This window comes from Notechis scutatus, chromosome 3, assembly GCF_049901735.1.
Source record: "Notechis scutatus isolate UNSWTSFEM ecotype Mainland chromosome 3, rNotScu1.2, whole genome shotgun sequence".
Taxonomy (NCBI): Eukaryota; Metazoa; Chordata; class Lepidosauria; order Squamata; family Elapidae; genus Notechis; species Notechis scutatus.
The window spans coordinates 69,821,578-69,845,571 of NC_142011.1; the positions used below are offsets into that span (position 1 = coordinate 69,821,578).

At 40.0% G+C, this 23,994-nt stretch overlaps 2 protein-coding genes across 3 annotated transcripts in view; both read left to right on the forward strand.

Moving 5' to 3' along the window:
• Positions 1–4,768, forward strand: part of CACHD1 (cache domain containing 1) — a 139,336-nt gene extending 134,568 nt beyond the window's left edge. For both annotated transcript variants that reach the window (XM_026665980.2, XM_026665981.2), the window contains one exon: positions 4,092–4,768. In XM_026665980.2, the coding sequence (XP_026521765.1) occupies positions 4,092–4,330 (239 nt within the window). In that variant the 3' untranslated portion in view covers positions 4,331–4,768. The remainder of the gene's footprint in view (positions 1–4,091) is intronic.
• An 11,461-nt stretch (positions 4,769–16,229) lies between these two features.
• The window catches only part of RAVER2 (ribonucleoprotein, PTB binding 2), a 43,968-nt gene continuing 36,203 nt past the window's right edge, over positions 16,230–23,994 (forward strand). Inside the window, exon 1 of the mRNA XM_087960409.1 lies at positions 16,230–16,892. Within this exon, the coding sequence (XP_087816535.1) occupies positions 16,722–16,892 (171 nt within the window). The 5' untranslated portion in view covers positions 16,230–16,721. The remainder of the gene's footprint in view (positions 16,893–23,994) is intronic.

Genomic DNA, 23,994 nt, shown 5'->3' on the forward strand with positions numbered 1-23,994 from the left:
TGGGTTAATTGAAGTTGATGTATAGGAAAGCCGTAGTAGCACATAGATTTTTATGGTACAGTTCAGCATGATGGGAACATTCTGAATTTTACACATTTGGGGCATTTATTTTTTGCACTCATTGCAGAGGTAGCTGAAAACCTCACAAAATAGAGGTACAATTAGCTGAAATACACTTTAGAATTCTGGGTTTTAATGCTGCTGTTTCCAGTCAATGTTACCAATAACTAAGGCAGATTAAGGCTTTACAGCATCAGCTAAGATGAAAGGAAACTCAAATAAATTCCCCTAGGGGAGTTTAAATTGCTATTTTTTTTGGGGGGGGGTGTCTCCATTGTAACTTCACGGTCTCAGTTACAGTATTGAACAAATTGTTCAGCAGATGCAGAACAATTTCTCTTATCAAAGAGAAACTCTGTTCATGATATTGATTCAGATTGGTATATAATAAAGTATGCTCCAATGTGGCTTCTTTTTCATAGGTTGCCAAGTGCAAAGAAGCCAGATTTCGATTGTTAATATGCTAAATTGATGAGGACCACTGCTTTCTCTATTTCTGGTGATTTTGCTTGTTGCAAGTCAACCATCTGTCTGATTTAGAGCAGCCCCATTCCGTACAACTATGTTAAAACTAGAGTGGTATAGGAGAAGAGAAAAATCCCACTGATTAACAACAATATATTTACAAGGAAATAAATGTCTGTATTAGGAAACTACTGTACCAACTCAATAATATCTATTGACCAGTTTTTAACTATGACAAATAAATAAACTAGAAGTAATCATGTAAATGTGGTCTGTGTTAGGAGTATTTAGTTGTTTAGCGGGACCATAAATCTATTTATTTATTGTATCCCACCTTTATTATTTTTTTAAAATTACTCAAGGCAGTGAACATAACCAATACAACATTCTTCTCCTATTTTCCCCACAACAACAATCCTGTGAGGTGGTTGGGCTGGAAGAGCGAGTCACTGGCCTGAAATCGCCCAGCTGGTTTTCATGGCTACAATAGGACTTGAATTTATGGCCTAACTTGGGGGCTTAATCACTAGGCCAAAAGGAAATAGACTATTCCTTTTCTGTTTGGCCATGCTATCATCATGCTGGGTATCTTTGTTCTTTGACCATTCCCAGGGATTTTGGAGCTTTTCTGGAAGTTAGGTCCAGTGCTCAGGATTAATTTAGCCATCCACAGTTGCTTTCGATAATGAAATGGTTGGCATAAAATTTTAATAAACAAAGAATATATAAATTGCCATTGAGTGCAAACAGAATGACATAGAACATTCTGGAACTTTCCATTCTAAGAAGGGTAAGTTATGCACATATCTACAGTACAATAAGAAAAAGGAAAGTCAAGGATTAGGAAGAAAAAAAAGCTGGAAGAGTTTGAGCCATACACTTTGTGACTCCTACATTATTTGTTAATTATTGATACAGTTTGCTTTTGGTCCAGAATCATATATTACTTATGCTTACAGCCAACTTTCCCTCTTCTCCAATTCCCCCATGGTTCTGATAGGTAGTCAATCCTTCAAGGATTGAAAACACTTCCCCTCCCTTGCCTATCTTTACTTTCCAGAGATCCAGGGAGGGCCACTACTGAGACCTTTCCTCCATCCCCATTCCTCCTTTGGACTCACTATTTTGTTGTTGTTACCAGGATTGATTAGTCTAGGGTGCAGCTCTTCCTCCTGTCTCCCAAGGTTATTCTCACCATCCATTATTCATCATACGTTAGGGCCATTCTATTTAATTTGAGAAAGTTCAGCACAATAGAAAACTACTTCTATTCTTACTGGAAGTTGATAAGTTGCAATTTGCATTTTTTTTTCTATTCAGAAAAAGTGATTTGTTCATTGCTGGCTTTCCCAAGATGGTCAGACCGACTAATCATTTGCTACTTTGTCATTGGTCTCCTCAGCATATGAACTTCTAAGCCTGATGACATGTCTTGTTTACTGTGGCATAATTTTCAAAGGAATTTTCCTATATGATAGCTTATCTTTCACCAGGCACCTGAAGTAGGATATGTTTTGTTTGCTTATTTCTTAGTTTTAAACCTATCTTTGATTCAGAAGCTCTTGCTTCTGTTTTTTTCTTGCAAGAATAAGGGTTGGGCTGAAAGTCACCAATTGAGCTCCCATATTTGAAGATGAACTTTGTACATGAAAGAAAGAAAAAGTCCAAACTATAATAATAATAATTGTGGGCAAGCCAGTTTTGTGCATATTTCCCTTAAAAGTGAATTTCACAACTAAGCACTAGGCTTTATTTAGTCCAAATTGACTATGGAGAGCTTTTACAACTGAAACTTATTGTATAGACTTTTAGTATAGTTGCATTGCTTAAAAATTCTTGTGTTGTTTAAAAATCTGTTTACAAGGACTGTGTTGAGTTTTAAATTCTTCCTGCCTTTTAAGGCTTCACAATTACATATGTCAAAAAAAAATTCATAGTGAGAAAAATTATATTTTAGTGGTATGATGCATACTATAATGTGTTGGTTATTGTATTTGCAAACTCATTAATTTAGAACTAAAAAGAATCTGACTAAAACTATTGAAAAACCTACATTGGTACAAGAAATAAATACACTCTCATACCCTTTATTTTTCAAAAAAAAAAGATTGTCCCCAACAATTTGAGTATACTTGACTATTATAACTGGAATTTATTTAAGCATAAGAGTTGTTTTGAATAAAGTAAATCCTAAGTTTTTTGAACTAATAAGGGAGGATGCAATGTCCATAGACTCAAATGCCTCTTAAATAGCAAATACAGGTATTCTTTGACTTACAACTACAATTGGGACTGGAATCTTGGTCATTTAACAACATGGTTGTTAAACGAGAAATTGCATGAGTGCTTCGTTCAACTACCACAATCCTGGCACTCCCAATTGTGGTTGTTAAGCAATCTTGCACATCACTAAGCAGATGGAGTCCCAGGTAAGGTGCACAGGATGCCTCGTGGTGTAGGAGAACAGCCTGGGAAACACTGCTCAGGAACTGAAAATCCTCCATGCCAAAATGCAAGCAGGATTTTCAATCCCTGAATGGCTGAAAGCTAGTGGCAAGAGGCATTTGTGCAAGGCCTGTGCCAGGTGCCCCCCGCAAAACGCCTGAGGTCCCCCACATTCCTTCCCTGAATTTGTTCTCTCTGCTTGTGTTTCGGTTCCTTCTCATCTCAGGCTGGCTGAAAGAGCTGCCTGCCATAGGAGTTCAGCTCCCCTCCATGTGTGGGAGGAAACTCCTCTGGTGGAGTGCATGAATGGAGCTAATATCTTTAGGCAAATTCCCACTGAAGGAATTCAGTTCCCCTCCATGCATGGGAGAGAACAGGTTTACACATAGCACACCTAAAATGGTGGACCAATTCTGTTCACTGTGTGTTAGTCCACCAAATTGACATCAAGGAATTTGAGAAGGTTGCTCAAATATTACCTACATCTTGTTGCAGTAAATGAAGCTTATTGAAGATAGATAATTTGTATAATCATAAAGAACATTATTTGAAACCTTGATTTATCTAATAAAAATCACAAAATATTAAACGGTGCAGACAACTATTTGGTGTTTTATGTTGATCGTTTTCAACATATATGAGGGTTACGGATTGTATATCTACTTTATTTATTTATTAGATTTTTATTCTGCCTTTATCACTTAAAGCAACTCAAGGCAACGAACAAACCTAATACTCCTTTCTCCTCCTATTTTCCCCATAACAAGAACTCTGGGGTGGGTTAGTCTGAGAGAGAATGACTGGCCCAAAGTCACCCAGCTGACTTTTCAAAACTTTTAATGAATTAGTCAAATCACCACAGGCAGATGAATTAAACAATAGATATGCAACAGCATTCTTTCCATAATGTTTTGAGGGGGGTTGGGGGTTGTACACAATCAGAAACCTCAAAACATACAAAGGAAAGGAAGTCAAACTCTGTTTAAATAACCTAACACTCCTGCAGCAGTCAGCATTGTGAGGTGATGATTTTTCCTTCCTGCAGTGTGTTAAATTATGAACGTGAATGATCACTTCTAAGTATTGTGAACATTATTGGTTCATGTGGCTTTGTTTTTCAGGCTACAGTACTATGAGTCCTCAGGAAGACAGCGAAAACCCTCCCTGCAATAACGACCCATTATCAGCTGGCGTAGATGTGGGAAATCATGATGAAGATTTAGACCTGGAGACCCCCCCTCAGACTGCTGCCCTTTTGAGTCACAAGTTCCACCACTACAGGTTGCACCATCCCGCCCCCCATCATAGTCACCACTTACAGGCTGCAGTGACGGTACACACGGTGGATGCAGAATGCTAACGACTTTGGACTCAGGGAAAGAATTGCATCTCATGACACAGGCAGCAGGAGCCCAACTCAGTGTTCATCCTTGGTGCCAGACATTGGTTTTGGTGACTTGTCATGAGACTCATTTCAGACGCAAACATTCTCTTTCTAAAACATACAAGCTGGCTCAGGAATAGAGAAGTTTAAGGGGATGAAGAACCTGCCATAACACTCAGTAAAATGGAATAGTAAGAATGTTCGACTTCGAAGCACGAGAAGAAAGGTTTACACAATAAGCGGAGCGTTTTGAACTGTGTTAATCTGAGCCAAGAAAATAGTCAGCTCAGATGAAGGCGAAGAAGATTTTGCTTTCCTTAAACGGGAAGAACAGAAATTGCAGCCAGAGACAAAGAAGGTGCTGGATTTAAAAATAACCATTGCCACAAGGTTTTCATTTGTGTGGGCTCCTTTTTTTTAAAAAAAAAAAAGTTCATTGCTCTTACAAATTATTGTATAGGCTCTAGGACAATGCATCTGGAGATTTTTAAATAAAGGATTATTTTTGTACTATTTATTGAACTCAAAACACTCATGAACTCTGAGAGAAAGGAAAGGGAGGAATAAAGGCCTCACAGACTTTCCATGAATAACAGCCTAAAGTTTTATTTGTGTTGGTGACGCTGTGGTTCTCAAGAGACTTGATATTCAACCCCGTTCTGCACCATGCTATAAAGGGAAAATGAAGAAATTGTGTGCTGATTTGTTTACATAATTAAAGGTTCGTTTCCATGGTCATTTTGTACACTATAAACATGGCTTGTTGTGTTTATATATGTAATATCACCCTTCTCCACAATTTATATATATGACTAAAATTGTGCAGAAATGTGATACCAAGTCTAAGCATCCTATAAGCATTGAAGAATCCTATTCTTCTCTCATTCTCCCAGCTTACTTATCTTCCAACTTGGGGCAAAATTCCATTTAATATAGTAACAAAGTGATCAGTGCCATTCGTGATTGAGAAATTGAAAATGCCAATTGTTTCCATTTCACACAATGGAAATTTTTCAGAATGTAATGATAAAAGATCTCTCCCATTTATCTGATGTTTAATACTTTTAGTTCTTCATTGGAGATTTGACATCTGACTTGACACATGGACCATATAATTTTAAGCTAGCTTTAAGTTGCTGTGTTTTGTTTTAAAGTGACTAAAATATTATGGGCACATCTTTGCACCGTGCATATGATAAACATTAATCTATATGTAGTTTTTAAAAAGGTATCTGAATATTGCTTTAATAATAGGGTACTTAATAGTTATGTAAATGGTTTTTAACAGTATGGTAAAGTATGTGTGTGCTGTCATGATGCCCTTTATACTATGTATAAAATCACAATTTCTAGTGGAATAAAAGTATGTAAAGTATGGATTTATGAATTGCTTTTGACAGATCCAAATGTAATTTGGCATAAAAACGTTTTATATTAACTTGGAACTATACAAATTTCTTCAGCATTAGATATTCTCTTCCAGATGCTAACTTCATTTCTAAATATTCAAGCTCACAGATGCTTTGAGAATAGCAGTGGGGAGTTGCGTGTGAATTCTATGGTCTTCTGATATAAATGGAGAGAATCTGTACTCACTGTAAGGAATCTTTGTGTGAAGAGGATATGGCCTTAATGGAATTGATTAGAAAGCTTCTCTTCCCATGTGGTTGCGGTGTTGTCATTTGATTTAGTCCTTAGAATTAAACAAAACACTTTTAAGAGTTCAAACACAGCCTGAAGACACTTTTATAATAACTGCAGTTGCTGTGTTATACTTTTTTTAAAAATTAATAATGTTCCATTTCAATTCCTGCAGAAACTGATCAAATACTGGGAAATTGTTAAAATTCCCAGGATTTAATAATGGCTGGAAGTAACTACAATAGAAAATGAACAACATCTGCATACAGTACATGGAAATTGGATAATACAGATTTCAAAGATTTTAATTTGTCATTGTCATTTTGAAAATGGATAAATGAAAACGGCTACATTAATAACATTTACTGACCTTGAGTATGTTTTTTTTAAATAATATACCCTCCCTAGAAGCATAACCTGGAACATTTTCTGTTAAATGAAATAGTCATAAAGTTTTTGCGTTCTAACCATATTGTGACTGTTTTCACTTGGGTTTTAAAGGGAACCTGCCCAGAATGATGGAACTCTAATATTTAGTCTACCCCCCTAGTCTTTCTTGAGAACTAGTTTTGGTTAAAGGCCCTGGACTGGATATCAGGTGACTGTCTTGCCTTAAACCAACTGGGTGGCTTTTGGCTAGTTCTTTCCAGCTCTTAAAAGAAAAACAGAATGGCAAACCAGTTTTGGGGCTGGGGGAACTTGCAGGCATTGGCCAGAACTAAGATATGGAGGTCACCCAAAGTTGTGAACTGTCCATGTGCATACTTAGCAAGAAGCAGTCCCAAGGAAAAAAGATCTGAGTTGTTCCCCATATATTCACCCCATAATCTCAGTATATTATCTATTCTAAGGAAACATGAGGGGACTTGGGGTGTGGGGGAACTTTCATGCAGAATCTTAGGAATTTAAGTGTCATTGCACTCAGTTGTTTCAAAACAACTCCCTCCAAAAGCAGGAATGTGCATAAATAAGTACATTTGTCAAGGTTACTTAAGATAGCGTTATTTAAACAGCAAGAATTTAATTCACCATTTCTTTCTTTGCTTAGATGGTCTTCCACTTGATAGTAATGATTAATGAATTCTGGGTTTATCAGTACAATGATGTACAATACTGTTGCAGTTGGTAGCAATCCAGCCAGCACGCAAACAAATAATTCAGCAGGATTCATTATATAGAAGAAACTTCTTTATATACAATAATATAAAACATGATGTATGTATACAAAACCCATGCAGTTCTTGCAGTGTGGTAAAGAGAAAAAGAAGTAGCAAGTACACAAACAAGTATTATCAAGCAAAGACAAAATGAACTCTCTTATACACAGTATAGTTAAGCTAAGCCACGCACAGGCTCCAAGCTGTCACCAAACAGTCTCCATTGGCTGACTTATTGCCATGTCTATTCCAGTTCATGATATACGCTGACAAATACTATATTATTATTTCACATTTCCCTTTTTTATATTTAATGGGTTTTATACTAGAAGCTCCAGCATGTCATATTTAAAGATGTAAAGGAAGAGAGTCTTAACTCATATTTTGAGGTTGTATTATACTTAAAAAATCTCCCATGAAAATCCAGTTCTCTTCAAGGTATTTACCTCACAGATTCTCATATATTGATGTGTTTCTGGTTTTTAAAGAGACAGAAATAATAAACTTTTGAATTTTCCAAAGTAAACTATATTGTTCCGGCTATCATTTTCATTTCATGCTATTTCCAAATCCTGCAACAGGGACTATAATTCTAGGATTTTGTGTGAAATCTTAATAGTTAGTCATGGCTGCCAACCCCAACTAAGCTACAGTATTGATGTTGGACCTGCCAAGATCAGGAATGGACTGTATTTTCTATTATAATGAAGAGCCAGATCTTTTCAATTGTCATTGACAAAAAGCCTTTAATTGATGATCTTACACAGTTGCAAGGAGCTTTGAATTCAGGTTTTGATGTGTTAAAGTCATGGGTGTCAAACTCTATCCCATCATGTGATGTATTGTAATGTTTTTTTTGCCTTTGCAGACCCGGGGTAGGTGTGGCCTGTATGTGACCCATCCGGCCCATGGGCCGCCAGTTTGACACCCCTGTTTTAGGTGACCAGGATGAGTTATTCCAAAATTCTTGTGAGATAATAAGAGATAATTTATTTGATGCAGATATAATGCATCAATCAATTTTAACTCAAAGGCAAACACTATTTTCATATACATGGCTTCCTTATTGCTTCATGATCAAAATTAGGCATTTACTGTACAATAACATGTAAAGTAAAAGAATAGTACCATTTATGCCACAGATTAAGCTACAACATAAATTCTTGAGTGTTTGCTTGAGTAGAATGACATGGTATAAAAATGTAAAAATAGTTTTAGTACAGGAATCCATGTTTGCAGACCCAGCTAAAATTTCATAAAATTTGCTAATCTTCAAAACACAATCAAATTTTAAAATAATTCATTTTAATTTAGTGAGGTTAGGGTTTAAAGTATCTGTTGCCAGGTCTGACTCAATTGCCACTTTTTGATTCCTATCAGCCCTTTCTATTTAGCAAGAATAGCAAACCATGGCTTCAGGTAAAAAGGGACCTAAGCCTGCAATTGACAAGGGTGATTTTACCCAGATAAAGAAGAAGTGTGTGTGTGTGTGTGTGTGTTTTAGTTTAGCTTATATGCTTATAAGCTGTTCCATTTCCAAAGGCTTTAAGCAGCTTACAAATAACAATACTGCAAGAGTAAAATATAAACAATTACAAACATGTTAACAATGACTAATTGCCAGTCATTGTTAATAACTGACAATGGCAAAGTAATGTATACAACAAGGCCCTGATACATCATGGTTGAGGCAGCAGGATCTTCAAGCATTCCCAAAATACCTGTCTGAAGAGCTATGTTCTCTAGGGCTAGGCTTTCTACAAATGTAATTAGGAGCTGGTAGTTCAAATATCTGGAGGTAGATATTCTAAAAGGAGGGTCCACATTGAAAAAGCTTGAGTATGGGGTCACTGTAGATGACATTATCAATGTTGAGACCCTCTGAAGCTTTCCTTGCTAGATCTCATTGGTTGGGCAGATTGGGTTCATAGGAAGAAATCTCCAAGTTATGGAGATCCAAGCCAGTAATTAGAATTGCATCCTGAAGCTGTCAGTCAGTGTAACTGCCATTGGAACAGTGTAACATGGGTGAATCTAGTTTCTTCCATAACTATTTGGACCACTACAGTAAAAGCTAAATCACCAAAAGTGTCTGAATAGACTTCAACCGCAGTCCAATATAGAGGAAATTATAGTGGACTACCTGTTATATGAATGGCCACAACTGGCACACAAGATGTAATTTTATGGAGGCATTCCTGGACATAGCCTCTGTCAGCCGTTCAAGCAAAAATTATTTGAGTCCAAAAATATTTTATATTAATTCTTATAAAAAGAAAATACAAACTAGAGATACGCATCAAATGGTTCTGTGTCAAAGCAGAAAGTAATGAAAGTTATGCTGAACCATTTTGGGTCAGAGCTTGGCAGAAACAAAACCTGGAGCATTTTGTATGTGAGGTTTCAGCTAAAACAAAATCCACAAGAATTCATGTTACTGTATGGAGACAATAAGGCAAAGCCGGTGTTACCCCAAAAAACCCTTCAAACATCGCTTTTTTCTACTCTTACCACCACTTCATATTGCTTCTACCTCAAAATCAGTTGACTGAGCTGGGTGGCTATAGAAATTGAATGAATGAATGAATGTAAACAAAGAAACATTTCATTCTATACCCATGTGTTTCCAATGAATCAAAGCATTTGAAATACACTGCTCAAAAAGATAAAGGGAACACTTAAACAACACAATGTAACTCCAAGTCAATCACACTTCTGTGAAATCAAACTGTCCACTTAGGTAGCAACACTGATTGACAATCAATTTCACATGCTGTTGTGCAAATGGAATAGGCAACAGGTGGAAAGCATAGGTAATTTGCAAGACATCCCCAATAAAGGAGTGGTTCTGCAGGTGGTGACCACAGACCACTTCTCAGTTCCTATGCTTTCTGGCTGATGGTTTGGTCACTTTTGAATGCTGGCGGTGCATGAGACGGAGTCTACAACCCACACAAGTAGTTCAGGTAGTGCAGCTCATCCAGGATGACACATCAATGCGAGCTGTGGCAAGAAGGTTTGCTGTGTCTGTCAGCGTAGTGTCCAGAGCATGGAGGCGTTACCAGGAGACAGACCAGTCAGACCATCAGGAGATGTGGAGGAGGCCGTAGGAGGGCAACAACCCAGCATCAGGACCGCTACCTCCGCCTTTGTGCAAGGAGGGACAGGAGGAGGACTACCAGAGCTCTGCAAAATGACCTCCAGCGGGCCACAATGTGCCTGTGGCTGCTCAAACGGTCAGAAACAGACTCCATGAGGGTGGTATGAGGGCCCGACGTCCACAGGTGGGGGTTGTGCTTACAGCCCAACACCATGCAGGACCTTTGGCATTTGCCAGAGAACACCAAGCTTGGCAAATTCACCACTGGTGCCCTGTGTTCTTCACAGATGAAAGCAGGTTCACACTAGGCACATGTGACAGACGTGACAGGGTCTGGAGATGCCGTGGAGAACGTTCTGCTGCCTGCAACATCCTCCAGCATGACCGGTTTGGCAGCGGGTCAGTAATGGTGTGGGGTGGCATTTCTTTAGGGGGCCACACAGCCCTCCATGTACTCGCCAGAGGTAGCCTGACTGCCATTACGTACCGAGATGAGATCCTCAGACCCCTTGTGAGACCATATGCTGGTGCGGTTGGCCCTGGGTTCCTCCTAATGCAAGACAATGCTAGACCTCATGTGGCTGGAGTGTGTCAGCAGTTCCTGCAAGACGAAGGCATTGATGCTATGGACTGGCCCGCCCGTTCCCCAGACCTGAATCCAATTGAGCACATCTGGGACATCATGTCTCGCTCCATCCACCAATGCCACATTGCACCCAGACTGTCCAGGAGATGGGGGATGCTTTAGTCCAGGTGTGGGAAGAGATCCCTCAGGAGACCTTCCGCCACCTCATCAGGAAGATGCCCAGGCATTGTAGGGAGATCATACAGGCATGTGGAGGCCACACACACTACTGAGCCTCATTTTGACTTGCTTTAAGGACATGGCATCAAAGTTGGATTAGCCTGTAGTGTTTTTTTCCACTTTAATTTTGAGTGTAACTCCAAACCCAGACCTCCATGGGTTGCTAGATTTGATTTCCATTGATAATTTTTGTGTGATTTTGTTGTCAGCACATTCAACTATGTAATGAACAAAGTATTTAATAAGAATATTTCATTCATTCAGATCTAGGATGTCTTATTTTTGTGTTCCCTTTATTTTTTTGAGCAGCATAGATACATTAGTTTGGGTTGGGCATAGACTACCCAACCAAAGTAGTTCTGTGGATCAGACATTCCTGTACATAATTTTTTGGTCACCTGTAACAATTACTAATTCATATTGGTCCTATTTTTCCATCATGCTAATCCTTTTGATTGGACTAAGTTCTTGTTGATACGAATAAATAATTAATTTTGAATTCCTTTGTGTTGAAGCCCAACTTAATAATAATGTCTCTGTACATGTGGCACCATGGTTAAGGTGCTTAGACTTCCTCAGCCATGGAAGTTTGCTGGTTTTCTTGGCCCAACCCCACTTTATATTGTTGATTGGGAAGAGGGGAAAAATGGGGGAACAGGAATGCTTCATTCTTCAGGTTCCTTAAACCTTGCTGCATATGCTATTTCCTCTGCATTTTCCTCATCATGACCAACACATTTCAAACCTATGTACTTTTTTCCTATCTTGAGGATGGTGAGAAAGCACATTGGATGTGTGAGGAAAAACTTGTAATTGCTGGATACAATTTTCTTCTTGTTTCTCTGTCCTGCATGACAAAATCGGCTTCAATGGAAATCCTACAGAAGTGCTAATATTCAATGTTCTTTGATTTATTTGCTGAATATAAAGACAGATAGATAACTCTACAAATTCTTCCATACAAAGTTTATTTTATTGGATTATATTAGGTATCCTCAAGGTAACTCACAGTTATGTCGAGATGCATCTAATGTCCAATTCTTTGCATAGTTGAAATTGTAGTGTAAAATAATAGTAATCTTTCTATCCCATATTTCATCCCATAGTAATAGAAGCAGGGGTAGAGATGCTAGCACGAGGCTGGGTTCAGGCAAGAGTAAAGAAACCTCCCACAACCCACCAAGGGTCAATTCAGTGACCAATCAGGGTTACAGATGTGGCCACATGACATGAACTACATTTCCCAGGATACCTTAACTACATTTACCATGATGCATTCCCTTAAGGGGACAGCTCCCAATTCCTTACAAACTATCCAATTCCCATTAACTATAACTGGCTGTTCAGCACAGCTAAGTAAACCAATAGTCCCCAATTTTTTTTTACTCATCAATCCCTTCATGAAGTTTCAGATTCTTTATCAATCTCCAAACCTGTATTATATGAAAATAATATAATCAGTAGTGCTTTAATTAATCTGTTTAATCAAAAGTTGATCAAATGACTCTGCAACCATCACAAATACATGCCAATACAGTTGCCAAGCATCCAAATTTTGTTCATGTGACCATGAGGATGCTGCAACAGTTATAAATATGAAAAATGGTCATAAGTCACATTGTTTGGTACCATTGTAACTTTGGTCACTAAAGGAATGGTTATAAATCAAGGACTACCTATAGATATGCTGGTCTAAATTGAAGGAATACCAAGATAATTACAAATCTACAATAATATGGGCTCTGTACAATCTGCAGCTGTGGTAGATAATTAATTAGGCAAGTTGCCTGTTTATTTAGGAATGTTAAGATTCTCCTTTGTTTGATTTCAGAATGGATCGATTCAACGAAGCTTATTATAGCAATTCCTGTAGAAAGGATTCAGCAATCTTTAGTTAATACAGCCCCCTTGATGACTGACTAATGACTCTCCCAAAATACCAGTGCCAACTTCTGTTCATGTGAGCAAATATTAATGATAGTTACCAACAAGCATCTTGGTACCCAATTTTATTTAACCACTCTTTGAACTACAAAGTTGTGTGCTTTTGTACTGAAGTGCAATACAAATGGCTAAGTCATGATACATTTTCACCATAATTTGTTAAATAAGTGCCTAGGTTCCCGTAACATATTAAATCGAAAGCCAGTCAGCCAATTGTGCCTTAGGCTCTTCTCCATTGCTGAGTTGAAATACTATACAGTACACCCAACTCTGAGCAGGCAGAAACTGTACACTGCTGATTTCCTATCTCACCTAACCGCCTCCAAAGTAGTGGTAACAAAACATAGCAGATTTTAAACAGTTTGAGGTTGCTATGGCTGTTGTTAAAACAAGGAAGAAAAATATTATTTTCCCACCTGTTAGGCTAAGGATAATTTAATTCTTTCACTTATGGCCTGGGAATGAGAGGAAGCCAGGGTCAGAGGGATGCAAAAGAAAAAAGGGGGGCAGGACATAACAGGCTGTCCTTGACTTACAACAATTTATTTAATAACCAAAATTATGGCACTGAAAAATGTAACAACTGATCCTCGCACTTACAACTGTTGCAGAATTCCCAGAATCACATGGTCAACATTTGGGCACTTGGCAACTGGCATGTATTTACAACTATTACAGTGTCCTGGGGTCAGTTGATTATCATTTGTGACCTTTCCCAGCCATCTTCTGGCAATGGGGGAAGCTGGATTCCTTTAACAACCTTAAACGCTCACTTCACAATGGCAGCAGTTCGCTTAACCATGGCCAAAAAAAAAAAAAAAAGCTGTAAAATTGGGATGGTTTTCCCCAGTAATGATGTTATGACTGTGGGAATTGGATCATAAGGAAGGCTGAGCACCGAAGAATCGATGGTTTCAAGTTGCAGTGCTGGGGAAGACTCTTGGGAGTCTCTTGCACTGCAAGGAGATCAAATCAGTCAATCTTAAAGGAAATCAACCCTGGCTGCCCTTTGGAAGGACACATACTGAAGCTGACACTCAAACACTTTGTCCACCAAGTGAGAAGAGAGGACTCATTGAAAAAGGCCCTGGCGATGGGGAAGACTGAAGGCAAAAGGAGAAGGAACAGCAGAGGATGAGATGGTTAGATCAGGGGTCCCCAACCACCGGTCCTACCTGCCAAGTCCTACCGGGCCGCTGGCTTGCTGGGCGCCGCCATCTTTTTTTGATGAAAAAGTACTTCCGGTGAGCTTTTCGGGTGAAAGCTCACCGGAAGCACGTTTTCATCAAAAGATGAGGGCATCAGCGCTCGATGAGCTTTTCCGGTAGAAAGCCATTTCTACCCGGAAAAGCTCACCGAAGCGTTGAGCGCCACCATCTTTTTTGATGAAAACATGCTTCCGGTGAGGTCACCGGAAGCACTTTTTCATCAAAAAAAGATGGCAGCGCCCAGCTGATGCCGGTACCGGGCCGCGGCGTAAAAAAGGTTGGGGATCACTGGGTTAGATAGTGTCATCAATGAATTTGGGCACACTCTGGGTGACAATGGACAGTTCCTGGGGTCGTGGCTTAAGTTTCTAAACAATAAAAATTCACCTAACAACCATCTTGCTTAGCAACAGAAATTCTAATCCCATTTGTGGTTGTACTAGCCATACAGGTACTCCTCAACTTACAACCACAATTGAACCCAACATCTGTGTTGCTAAGTGAAACATGAATTAAGTGAATTTTGCCCTATTTTACAAACTTTCTTGCCCCGGTTCTTAAGTGAATTACTGCAGTTTTTAAGGTAGTGTCATAGTTTGTCAAGTGACTCTGATTTTCCCATTGACTTTGCTTGTCAAAAGATTGCAAAGGATAATCACATGACCATGGGGCATTGCAACCATCATGGCTATGAATCCGAATTTTGATCACATGACCATGGGGATGCGGCAACGGTTGTGTGAAAAATGGTTATAAGCAGAGGTGGGATTCAGCCTGTGTGGACCGGTAGTTCTGGCGATGAGTTGGCCCCACCCATCCGCCCCTGCGCTAGTCTGTCCTATATTTCGTTTGAAACCCAGCTGATAGGCGCGGCAGAGTAGATTGCCACGCCTCAGCTATTTTACTCACCGGGGCTGCAGTAGTAGGTACACGTGCGCTCACCGAACCAGCTGTTACACCAGTTGAATCCCACCATCGGTTATAAGTCACTATTTTCATTGTAACTTTGAAAGGTCATGAAATGAGCTACTGTAAGTCGAGGATGACCTGTAGTTGTCTCATGGCTAGAGGCAAGTGGTTTGGGCCACCAGTGAAAATGCCTGTTTGCCATCTTCTCCTAGAACAGCTGTTGAAATACAAGAGAATTTCATTAGTTACGATGAATAAGGGGGAGATGTTCAAGGTCAGTTTTAATTCAACCTGTCACCTGATATTACCCAGAGGTTCTGACATGTGCATTTGTTGTTACATTAAAACCTAACAATGCAGGCAGAGGGATCTCTACAGAGCAGTGGTGGGATTCAAATTTTTTTTTTACTACCGGTTCTGTTGGCGTGGCTTGGTGGGCATGGTGTGGCTTGGTGGACGTGGCTCAGTGGCGTGGCAGGGGAAGGATACTGTAAAATCCCCATTCCTTCCCCACCTCAATCACCTGCTTTCCAGCTCTGTTCTCCTGTGCAGGGCAACTAAAGAAGACCCAGCCAATCAGCTGGGACTCGGGAGGCAGAGAATAGATGGGGATGGGGCCAGTCAGAGGTAGTATTTGCAGGTTCTCCAAAACTGTTCAAAATTTCCACTACCGGTTCTCCAGAACTGGTCAGAACTGGCTGAATACCATCTCTGCTACAGAGTTCATATAAAACACTACCTTACTTTACCAGGAGGTTGGAAGAACGCATTTATTTATCCCCGAGCTTTTATAAGAGTTTGCTAAAAGTCTGTTTTCAATTCCCCGAGAAACTCTGATCTTTTCCCCTCTCCCACAAATTAAATAACAAAAAAAAAGAGAGAGAGGGAAGGTCAAAAAGTTTGTAAGTTTGTGAAGAAGTTCGCTCTCTATTTTTAACACTTTTTCCTTCTGAAGTGTTTAAAGACTCCAGATGCTTTCTCAGGTCTCGCAGGGCATTAAAAAAAGAAAAGACCGGAATAAGCTCTGTATAATATAGCCTAGCTGTGGTGAAACATTAACCCACTTTCGCTTCAAGGCGCTAGCCTCCCTTGTGGCGCTCCACCCCATTCTGAGGGCAACGTTTTTCCCTTATCGTGGCCATTCCCTCGATTGCCTTGACACGTAGCTCTAAAGGAGCGAAAGGCGTCAAGCTTATTGCTCTGCCGACAGGATGCCAGCCCTTTTTTTCCTAACCTACGAATCCAAAGTCTCCGGATAACTCAAGAGCCGGCGAGCGGGATTTCTAAAGGGAGACGGGAGACGCTGCATCCCTTTCGCAAGCGACCGAACGCGCGGGATCCTTCGCCCCGCGAAAGCATCCCTTTTTCCCGGGCAAGAGCGAGCACCAAACGCGCCCAGGAGCTTCAAAACCCGGGCAGAGAGGGCGCGCGAGCCCTCCTCGCGCTTCCTTTGTGTCTCCAGCGGCCCGCGGCAGACCACCGCCGTCTGCGGAGCTTTCCTTGCCCCTCCCGCTCCAACCAGCCCGCCTAGGCTCCCCTCCCGCCCACCGGCTTCCTCTTGTCCAGGCGGAGGGAAGATCGTGTTCGCCTCAGGGCCGGCAAGATGGCGGCATCGGCGGGGTCCGGCCCCGGGGAGCCCGCCGTGGGGTCGGGTGGGGAGCCCCGCGCTCTGTCCCCGGAGGAGATCGCCCTCAGGCTGCAGAGCACAAGGCGGGAGCTGAGCAACAGGCGCAAGATTCTGCTGAGGAACCTGCCGGCCGAAAGCAGCAGCCAGGTGGGTGGCGAAGAAGCAGAAGCCGCGGCGGGTCAGACCAAGGCGCGGGGAGCCCCGGAGGTGGGGAGAGGCGGAGGGGCCATACCGGGAGCCGGAGGGGTGGGGAGAACCGCGGAGGGGACCTCGGGAAGCAACTTGGTGCCCTCCGAACTACAATTGCACTACCATCCCCTCAAGTTTCCCCTCTGATGTTGGGGAATTACGACCCATAGTCCAAAGTTCCGGACCGTCCCAGTGTTGGGAAAGCAACCTTGAGCACTTTCCATAGTGAGTCGGGGGGAGTTTTCTATGGGGAGAGGTGATATCCAGTCTTTCCCGGGTTAGCCAAACCGGTTCTTTGACTCCTGTTAACACCGGCTAATCGGTGGGGCAAAGTGCCCCTCATAGAAGAAGAGACGGAGGCGCCCAAGTTCTTGGAAGGAGAGGAGGAAACCTTTGTCCCAAAGGTGCTTTTTTTTTTTTTTTTTTCAAGAGGCAACTGGACTTTCTTGTTTTTCTTGGAAGACGTTTGGCTTCTCGCGGAAGAAGCTTCTCCAGCGGGGACTGGATGGTGGGGCAGCGAAGAAGAAGTTGAAGAAGCTTCTTGGACGAGAAGCCAAACGTCTTCCAAGAAAAACCAGAAAGTCCAGTTGCCTCTTGGGGGGAGGGGGAGAGGGAAAGCACCTTATCCAGGACAAAACCGTGTCCCGGATGACTGAAAATCTCCCTAGACATTGAAGAAGACTTCGGATCTCTGGAAGAAAAAGATCCGGGGAGATTTAGATAGCAGTGTGAGTAGGAATCTCCTCGAGAGAATAGTTAGGAAAAGAGCTAAGCCTGGAAGTCACAGGTAGCGGAAAGTAGCCCTGTAGGCAGGCTGCACTTCACAATTTATTTTTATTTTTTTTGTAACAGAACTGCAGTGTGCCAAAGAAACTATCTCTGCTTTAGTGGCAGCAAAACATACAAAGCTCTGGCTGGAGCTCTCTGTAACTTATAGAGTTCTCTGGCAATAGAAGCGTAAGTGTGGAGCGTTTGTTATTGCATCTGATGGCACAGTCAGCCCTGTGTTCAGACTGGATTTGGCATTTTTATTGCTCTGAGGTCCTTCCCAAGGATAGGCAGATGTTGTTGTTTGATAGCATTAAAGCTATCCTTGCAGGATGCAAGGTGTTCCAAGTATAGCTGCCATTTTCCTTTTTTTAAAATAATAATAACTTCTCTGCTTTGGGGGGATTATACTGTATATTTTCTTGAATAATACAAACAGGAGTCCCCCCCCCTTTCCCCTTTAGATTGAGACAGACATCCCATAAATGGAAGCACAGTCAGGATTCATGACTGCTAGAGTAGTAAAAAAAAAAGGAAAAGGAAATAGTTCTGTTCTCTTGTCTGGATACCAGATGTAACCAATATCTGGACTTTATCTTATTGAGGGTTTGGAAATGCATCTTGCATGTCCTCCTTCTCTCCAAATAAAGCATTATTTATGTTGTCTGACCATCTCTTTTTTTCACATTAGAGATACAAATTCTCAAGACTTCTATTTATTTTATTTTTCATGAGTGAATTTATAAATTTCGTATTACTTCCCATTGCTAACATTGATCAAGTTTCTAGCTCCTAAATGTCATTTTGCTTCTATGTGATTGTAAAATATATTGATAATAGAAAAATATTCAAACCTATGGGGCCCATCTGTATAAAAGAATTTCAGAGTTGACAGGTGATATCTACATTACAATTTGAAATTGTAACTTTAATCTCTAAGTCTGTTATAGCTAAAAATTAAGTGTGCAGAGAATCTTGGCACTAATGCATTATTTGTCTCTAGAAAGGTAATTAAATTATCGATTAACAAATAATTTGCTCTTTTTGTGTATCTAAACGTATGTTTGTAATTGGGTTCATCTTTTCAGATGTAGAAAAAATATTTGTCTTACCGGTATGTTTAGAGAAGATTCATAATCTCCATGAGCAATTGGAGCAAATCTGCTTTTGTTTTTGTTTTTTAAAATAGTGTGTGTAGGTTGGACTAAGGATGTTAATCCACAACATTTTCTTCACAATATGAAGTGTTTTCAGAGTTAAAACCTCAAGAATGGTATTTAATTTTTCAAACTTTTATTCCATATAGCAAATGGCTTTTAAAAATCTCTTGTTTTGGAAGAGATTTTGAGAGGTTTAAAAAACTTAAGCCTGAAGTGTGGAAATAGTTGTACAGGATATCCGGATAAAGGTGAAGAAAAAAAATCTGGCTTTAATAAATAAGATCTATCCTGAAAGTTAATTAAAACAGAATTGCAGTCAATTGTTCACTTTTTCCAGACCTTTATGGTTCTATTTTTTGCATAGTACTGTATTTTAATGTGAAGGACGATAAAGTATTCTGCCTAGTACTTTACACAGTACTATGTTTTATTGTGACATTGCAGGCGGAGAGTGTGGGTATAAGGTCTTGTAATATCTTTTTCCATTAAGTACTAATGGAGTATCTCTGCAGAGATATGCTCAACATAAGAAATATTTCCAATGGCTTTCATTTGTTGCGAACACTAGTTCAATTAGCTTTTTTGAACTGACTTTTTAATATTGGTAAAATAATTATAAAAGTATCTTACTTTGAAAGTTAAAATTTCTGTTACAATTTTATATCACAATAAACTGTTCCCTCATGTGTTGGTCAGTATAATTTAAATATTATTTAGTAAAATATAGGTGCCAATCCTACCAAAATTGGTCAATTAGGTTTACATATTACTTAGAAGACTTTGAAAAAACTTCATTTTTAGTCCTACATAGAATGACAAGATTGCATATTCTGAAGAGGAAGCACACAGTTCCCTGCTGATTTTGGGTGCTTAGGCTCATGAAAGAAACTGGAACATTAAAACTACTGGTATCTAAATATCACTTTAAAGATTTATACTTTCTGCTTTATGACTATTGACACTTACAGGAAAACAATTTCAAAATACTACCTCAGAGATGGGAACCACTAAAAGAGTTAGCCTAGCAGGATGATAAAAATACTGCATAGAAATAATATTTTTTTTCAAAACAACAACAACCCTGAATCTTAAGCCTCCGATAAAAACTGTCTGGAAAACTTTGGGCCTGCCATTGTCTCTCCTAATTCATCTCATAGGATGGTTGTCATGGGGAAATAGAGACAGGGGTATTAAGTATGTTCCCTTCCTTGAACTGATCAATTTTAAAAAAAGTAGAATTAAAATTAGCAGCAGCAGCAACAACCTATGATGCTTTGTCTATATAAAAAAACTAGCCCCTATTGATATGACCCAGAGTACTCTGGCTGCTTCCTCTCAAAGCCCAAATAACTGATTACACTTGTTGATAATAGTGAAGAATGAGCACATTTTTAGAATGATCCCTTGGAAAGAGAAGGACAAATTTCCACACCCAAAGAATATCTTTAGGATCACTGCTTTCCAGCTTGAGAAGGGGAGACAGTGAACCCACATTTCTTTCAATAATCCTCTTTAAAATCCTTGTCTTCCTGTTGCTAATGGTAGGGAGAAGGCAGAAATCTGGAGCACAGCTGATGGAGAAAGGACGTGGCTGAATCTCTGAGGCCCATGACAAACACCTGTTGCAACTACTGTTGAAGCAAAATTTCATCATTAGCTACAGCTACTTGGTAGCTGTTTTAAAAAATAATTTGACACATTTTTCCTGTGAAATGGGATTTAGATTTCAAATTGTAAAAAATAGAAGAGTTATTTGAAAGATGTTTCCATTTTTATTACATGGTGGGATTCAAATTTTTTAACTTTTTGATGGCCACTATTGCCCAACTGCATTTCTTTAAGTGATTTCTGCTTTTGGTTCACAAAAGGCAGTAATTCTTATATTACTTATCTTCCCTCTTATTTTCCTAGAGCACTGAGAAACTGCACATAGTATAGCCATAATATGGTCAAACAAATGGCAACTTCAAATCTCAACAAATAAATGCTCTATCTTACATATTGGCAAAAAAAAAATCAACAAATAAAATACAAGCTGAATAATCAAGACCTTGTTGATGACAAAAACTTTGTCAAAGACCTTGGAGTACTCATCTCAAATGATCCAAGTGCTAGAACCCACTGTAACTACATAGCCAAAAAGAGTTGTTAACATTAAGAGTTGTTAACCTAATCCTGCGTAGCTTTTTCTCTGGTAATATAACTCTATTAACTAGAGCATATAAAACATTTGCTAGACCAATACTTGAATACAGCTCATCAGTCTGGAACCCGCATTACATATCTGATATTAATACAATTGAGAAAGTCCAGAAATATTTTACGAGAAGAGTCCTCCACTCTTCTACTCATAGCAGAATACCTTATGCCACCAGACTTGAAATTTTAGACCTAGACAACCTAGAACTACGCCGCCTTCGGTTCGATCTAAGTATAGTACATAAAATTATATATTGCAATGTCCTACCTATCAATGAATACTTCAGCTTCAACCAAAACAACGCAAGAGCACGAAATAGATACAAACTAAAGATAAACCGCACCAAACTTGATTGCAGGAAATACGACTTCAGCAACAGAGTAGTCAATGTCTGGAATACTCTACCTGACTCTGTGGTATCTTCCCCAAACCCCAAAATCTTCAACATTAGACTGTCTACTATTGACCTCACCCCTTTACTAACAGGTCTGTAGGGGGCGTGCATAAGCGCACCAAAATGTGCCTACCGTCCCTGTCCTATTGTTTCTTTTTTTCTTATTTGTATCCATGTATTTATAACCATGTTTATACTTATACCTGTTATCTAATAATTGTTTGACAAAATAAATAAATAGCAATAAGTAGCACTCCAAGGATCTTTGTGTAGGATAATAATAATTATTGTATACATGCAATTTCTCCCTTTGTAATATTTAAATGATTTAGCTTTCAAATGAAAAAAAGTGTTCCACTTTTTCTCCTGTAAGTTGTTTCCTGAGTGTGTCTATTAGCATTTAAGCATATTTAATTTAATATAATGTGTTTTATCCCAAATGCCTGGTTGAGTAGCTGATTAATTGCTCCTTAACTATGCCGCACACTTAGAGGCCACATTTTTTTGATTGCTTTTCTTTTATATCACTACAATCACCTTGATCTATGTATAAATGAGAAGCAATATGTTAATAATTTAAATGAACAAATACATAAATAAATCAGAGTTGAGACTCTAAAATGGGTAAAGCTGTACTTGTGCTGAAGGGAATAGAGTTATGTACCATCTTCATTCCCAAGTGACTTTGTAAATTTTCTTCTCCTTATAGTCATAAAGATTCATGAGAATTAAAAAAAGTAGGTATAAAATGTAAAATAAAAAAGGAAGTATGAAAAGTAGGTAGCTCTGTGCAAGTATAAACTCTAAAGGTATTAATAAATACCGTGTTTCTCCAACAATACGGCCTCCACCAATAGGAAGCCCCAGTATGATTTATTGGCATAAAATCAAATTAAGCCCCTCCCCCCAAATTAAGACCCATATTAAACATGCGAAATGGGGGAATGGCGGGGGCTTGCCGTTAGGAAGTACTTTGTTGCATGCCGGATATGGTGCTGCCTGCGTTGGTGGAGCACTTCATATCGGGAGACCTTCCGCCACCGTTAATTTCCCTTCTCTCTTGCTGCCGTAGCGTTACAGCAACGCCGCGGCGTTGGCGCAGCCACGTGCAGCCAGTCAGGGCTCCTCCTGCAACCGGAGCCCTGAGGGAGACACAGCTTCAGGCGCTCCTGTAGCCGCCTTCCCTTTGCTTTCGATGGTAAAGTGAATTATTTTAAAAACCTCCGCTCATCCTATCAGGGCCGTGCGAGCTGAGCAGAGCCGGAAAGCAAGCCGCGGGTGTTTCCTGGTTCTGCCCAGCCCGACGGCTCTGCCGCTGCCTGGCGGGATGAGCGGAGGTTTTTAAATAATTCACTTTACCTTCTAAGGCAAAGGGAAGGCGTCACAGGAGTGCCTGAAGCCAAGCATACCAACAACAAAAGGCAAATCCTCAAGGTGGGCTGGAGGAGGTGGCTACGTGCCCCGGGCTGCTTCAATGCAAGGTCCTTTACCATCGAAGGCAAAGGGAAGGCGGCCACAGGAGCGCCTGAAGCCAAGTGTCTCCTCAGGGCTCCGGTTGCAGGGAGGAGCCCTGACTGGCTGCACGTGGCTGCGCCAAACGCCGCGGCGTTGCTGTAAAGCTACGGCAGCAAGGGAGAAGGGAAATTAACGGTGGCGGAAGGTCTCCTGAACATCCAAGCTGTCGCCGCCCGCCCACCCGAGGATGCAAGGGGGAAATTAGTCACCCCGAAAAGACGGCCTAGCCCGTTTTTCGGGGTCAAAAAAAATAAGGCCAGGCCTTATTATGTGAGAAACACGGTAATTTGACGTTTGTTGCATTTCTCCATCATCCATTAGTTAATATCCCGGTTTGTTTCAAAGAATATGAGAACATTATATGGTGTTTTTCTACAAGCATATCACACTGAGATATAATTCCTGATTTCTTATGGCCCCTTATTTGGAACTGTTGAAATAACACAGGCAATCTGCAGTTCAAGAGTTAGAGATTCTGACAGCTATATTTGTAAAAGCACAATGACTACCAAGCTGTACAACATGATTTAACTACACTGAGAGTTGCTGTGTATTTTCCATGATCTAAAAATAAACTTAGCAGATAAGTGTAATGTACTTTGTTAATCCCTCTTTAAAATTTGATTTTATAGATGTCAGCTGGATATTATTTTATTTGATGGACTATCCTCAGAAGAATGATGCATGTTTACAAAAGCAGATGACCATTATGCATGTTTCAGGCATGTCTTTAAATAGTAAATAGTTCATCATAGCATCAAGAAGCTGTTCTGTAATTGCCTTTCATGGAAAGCACTTTTAACTCCTATACTTACAAATAAGATTTCCCTTTCTCTTTTAAAATTCTGTCCTCTCATGGGCAGGTCTGGTCCATTCCTGAATAACAGCAGTAACATAGTATCATTGCGTAGTTCCTCCAAAAAGCAGCATCATGTTTTATTAACATGGCATTTGACAGCTGTTAACCGATGAAATAAGAGACCAGTGTTCAATTTGACTAAAAAGAAGATACTTGATCCTGCC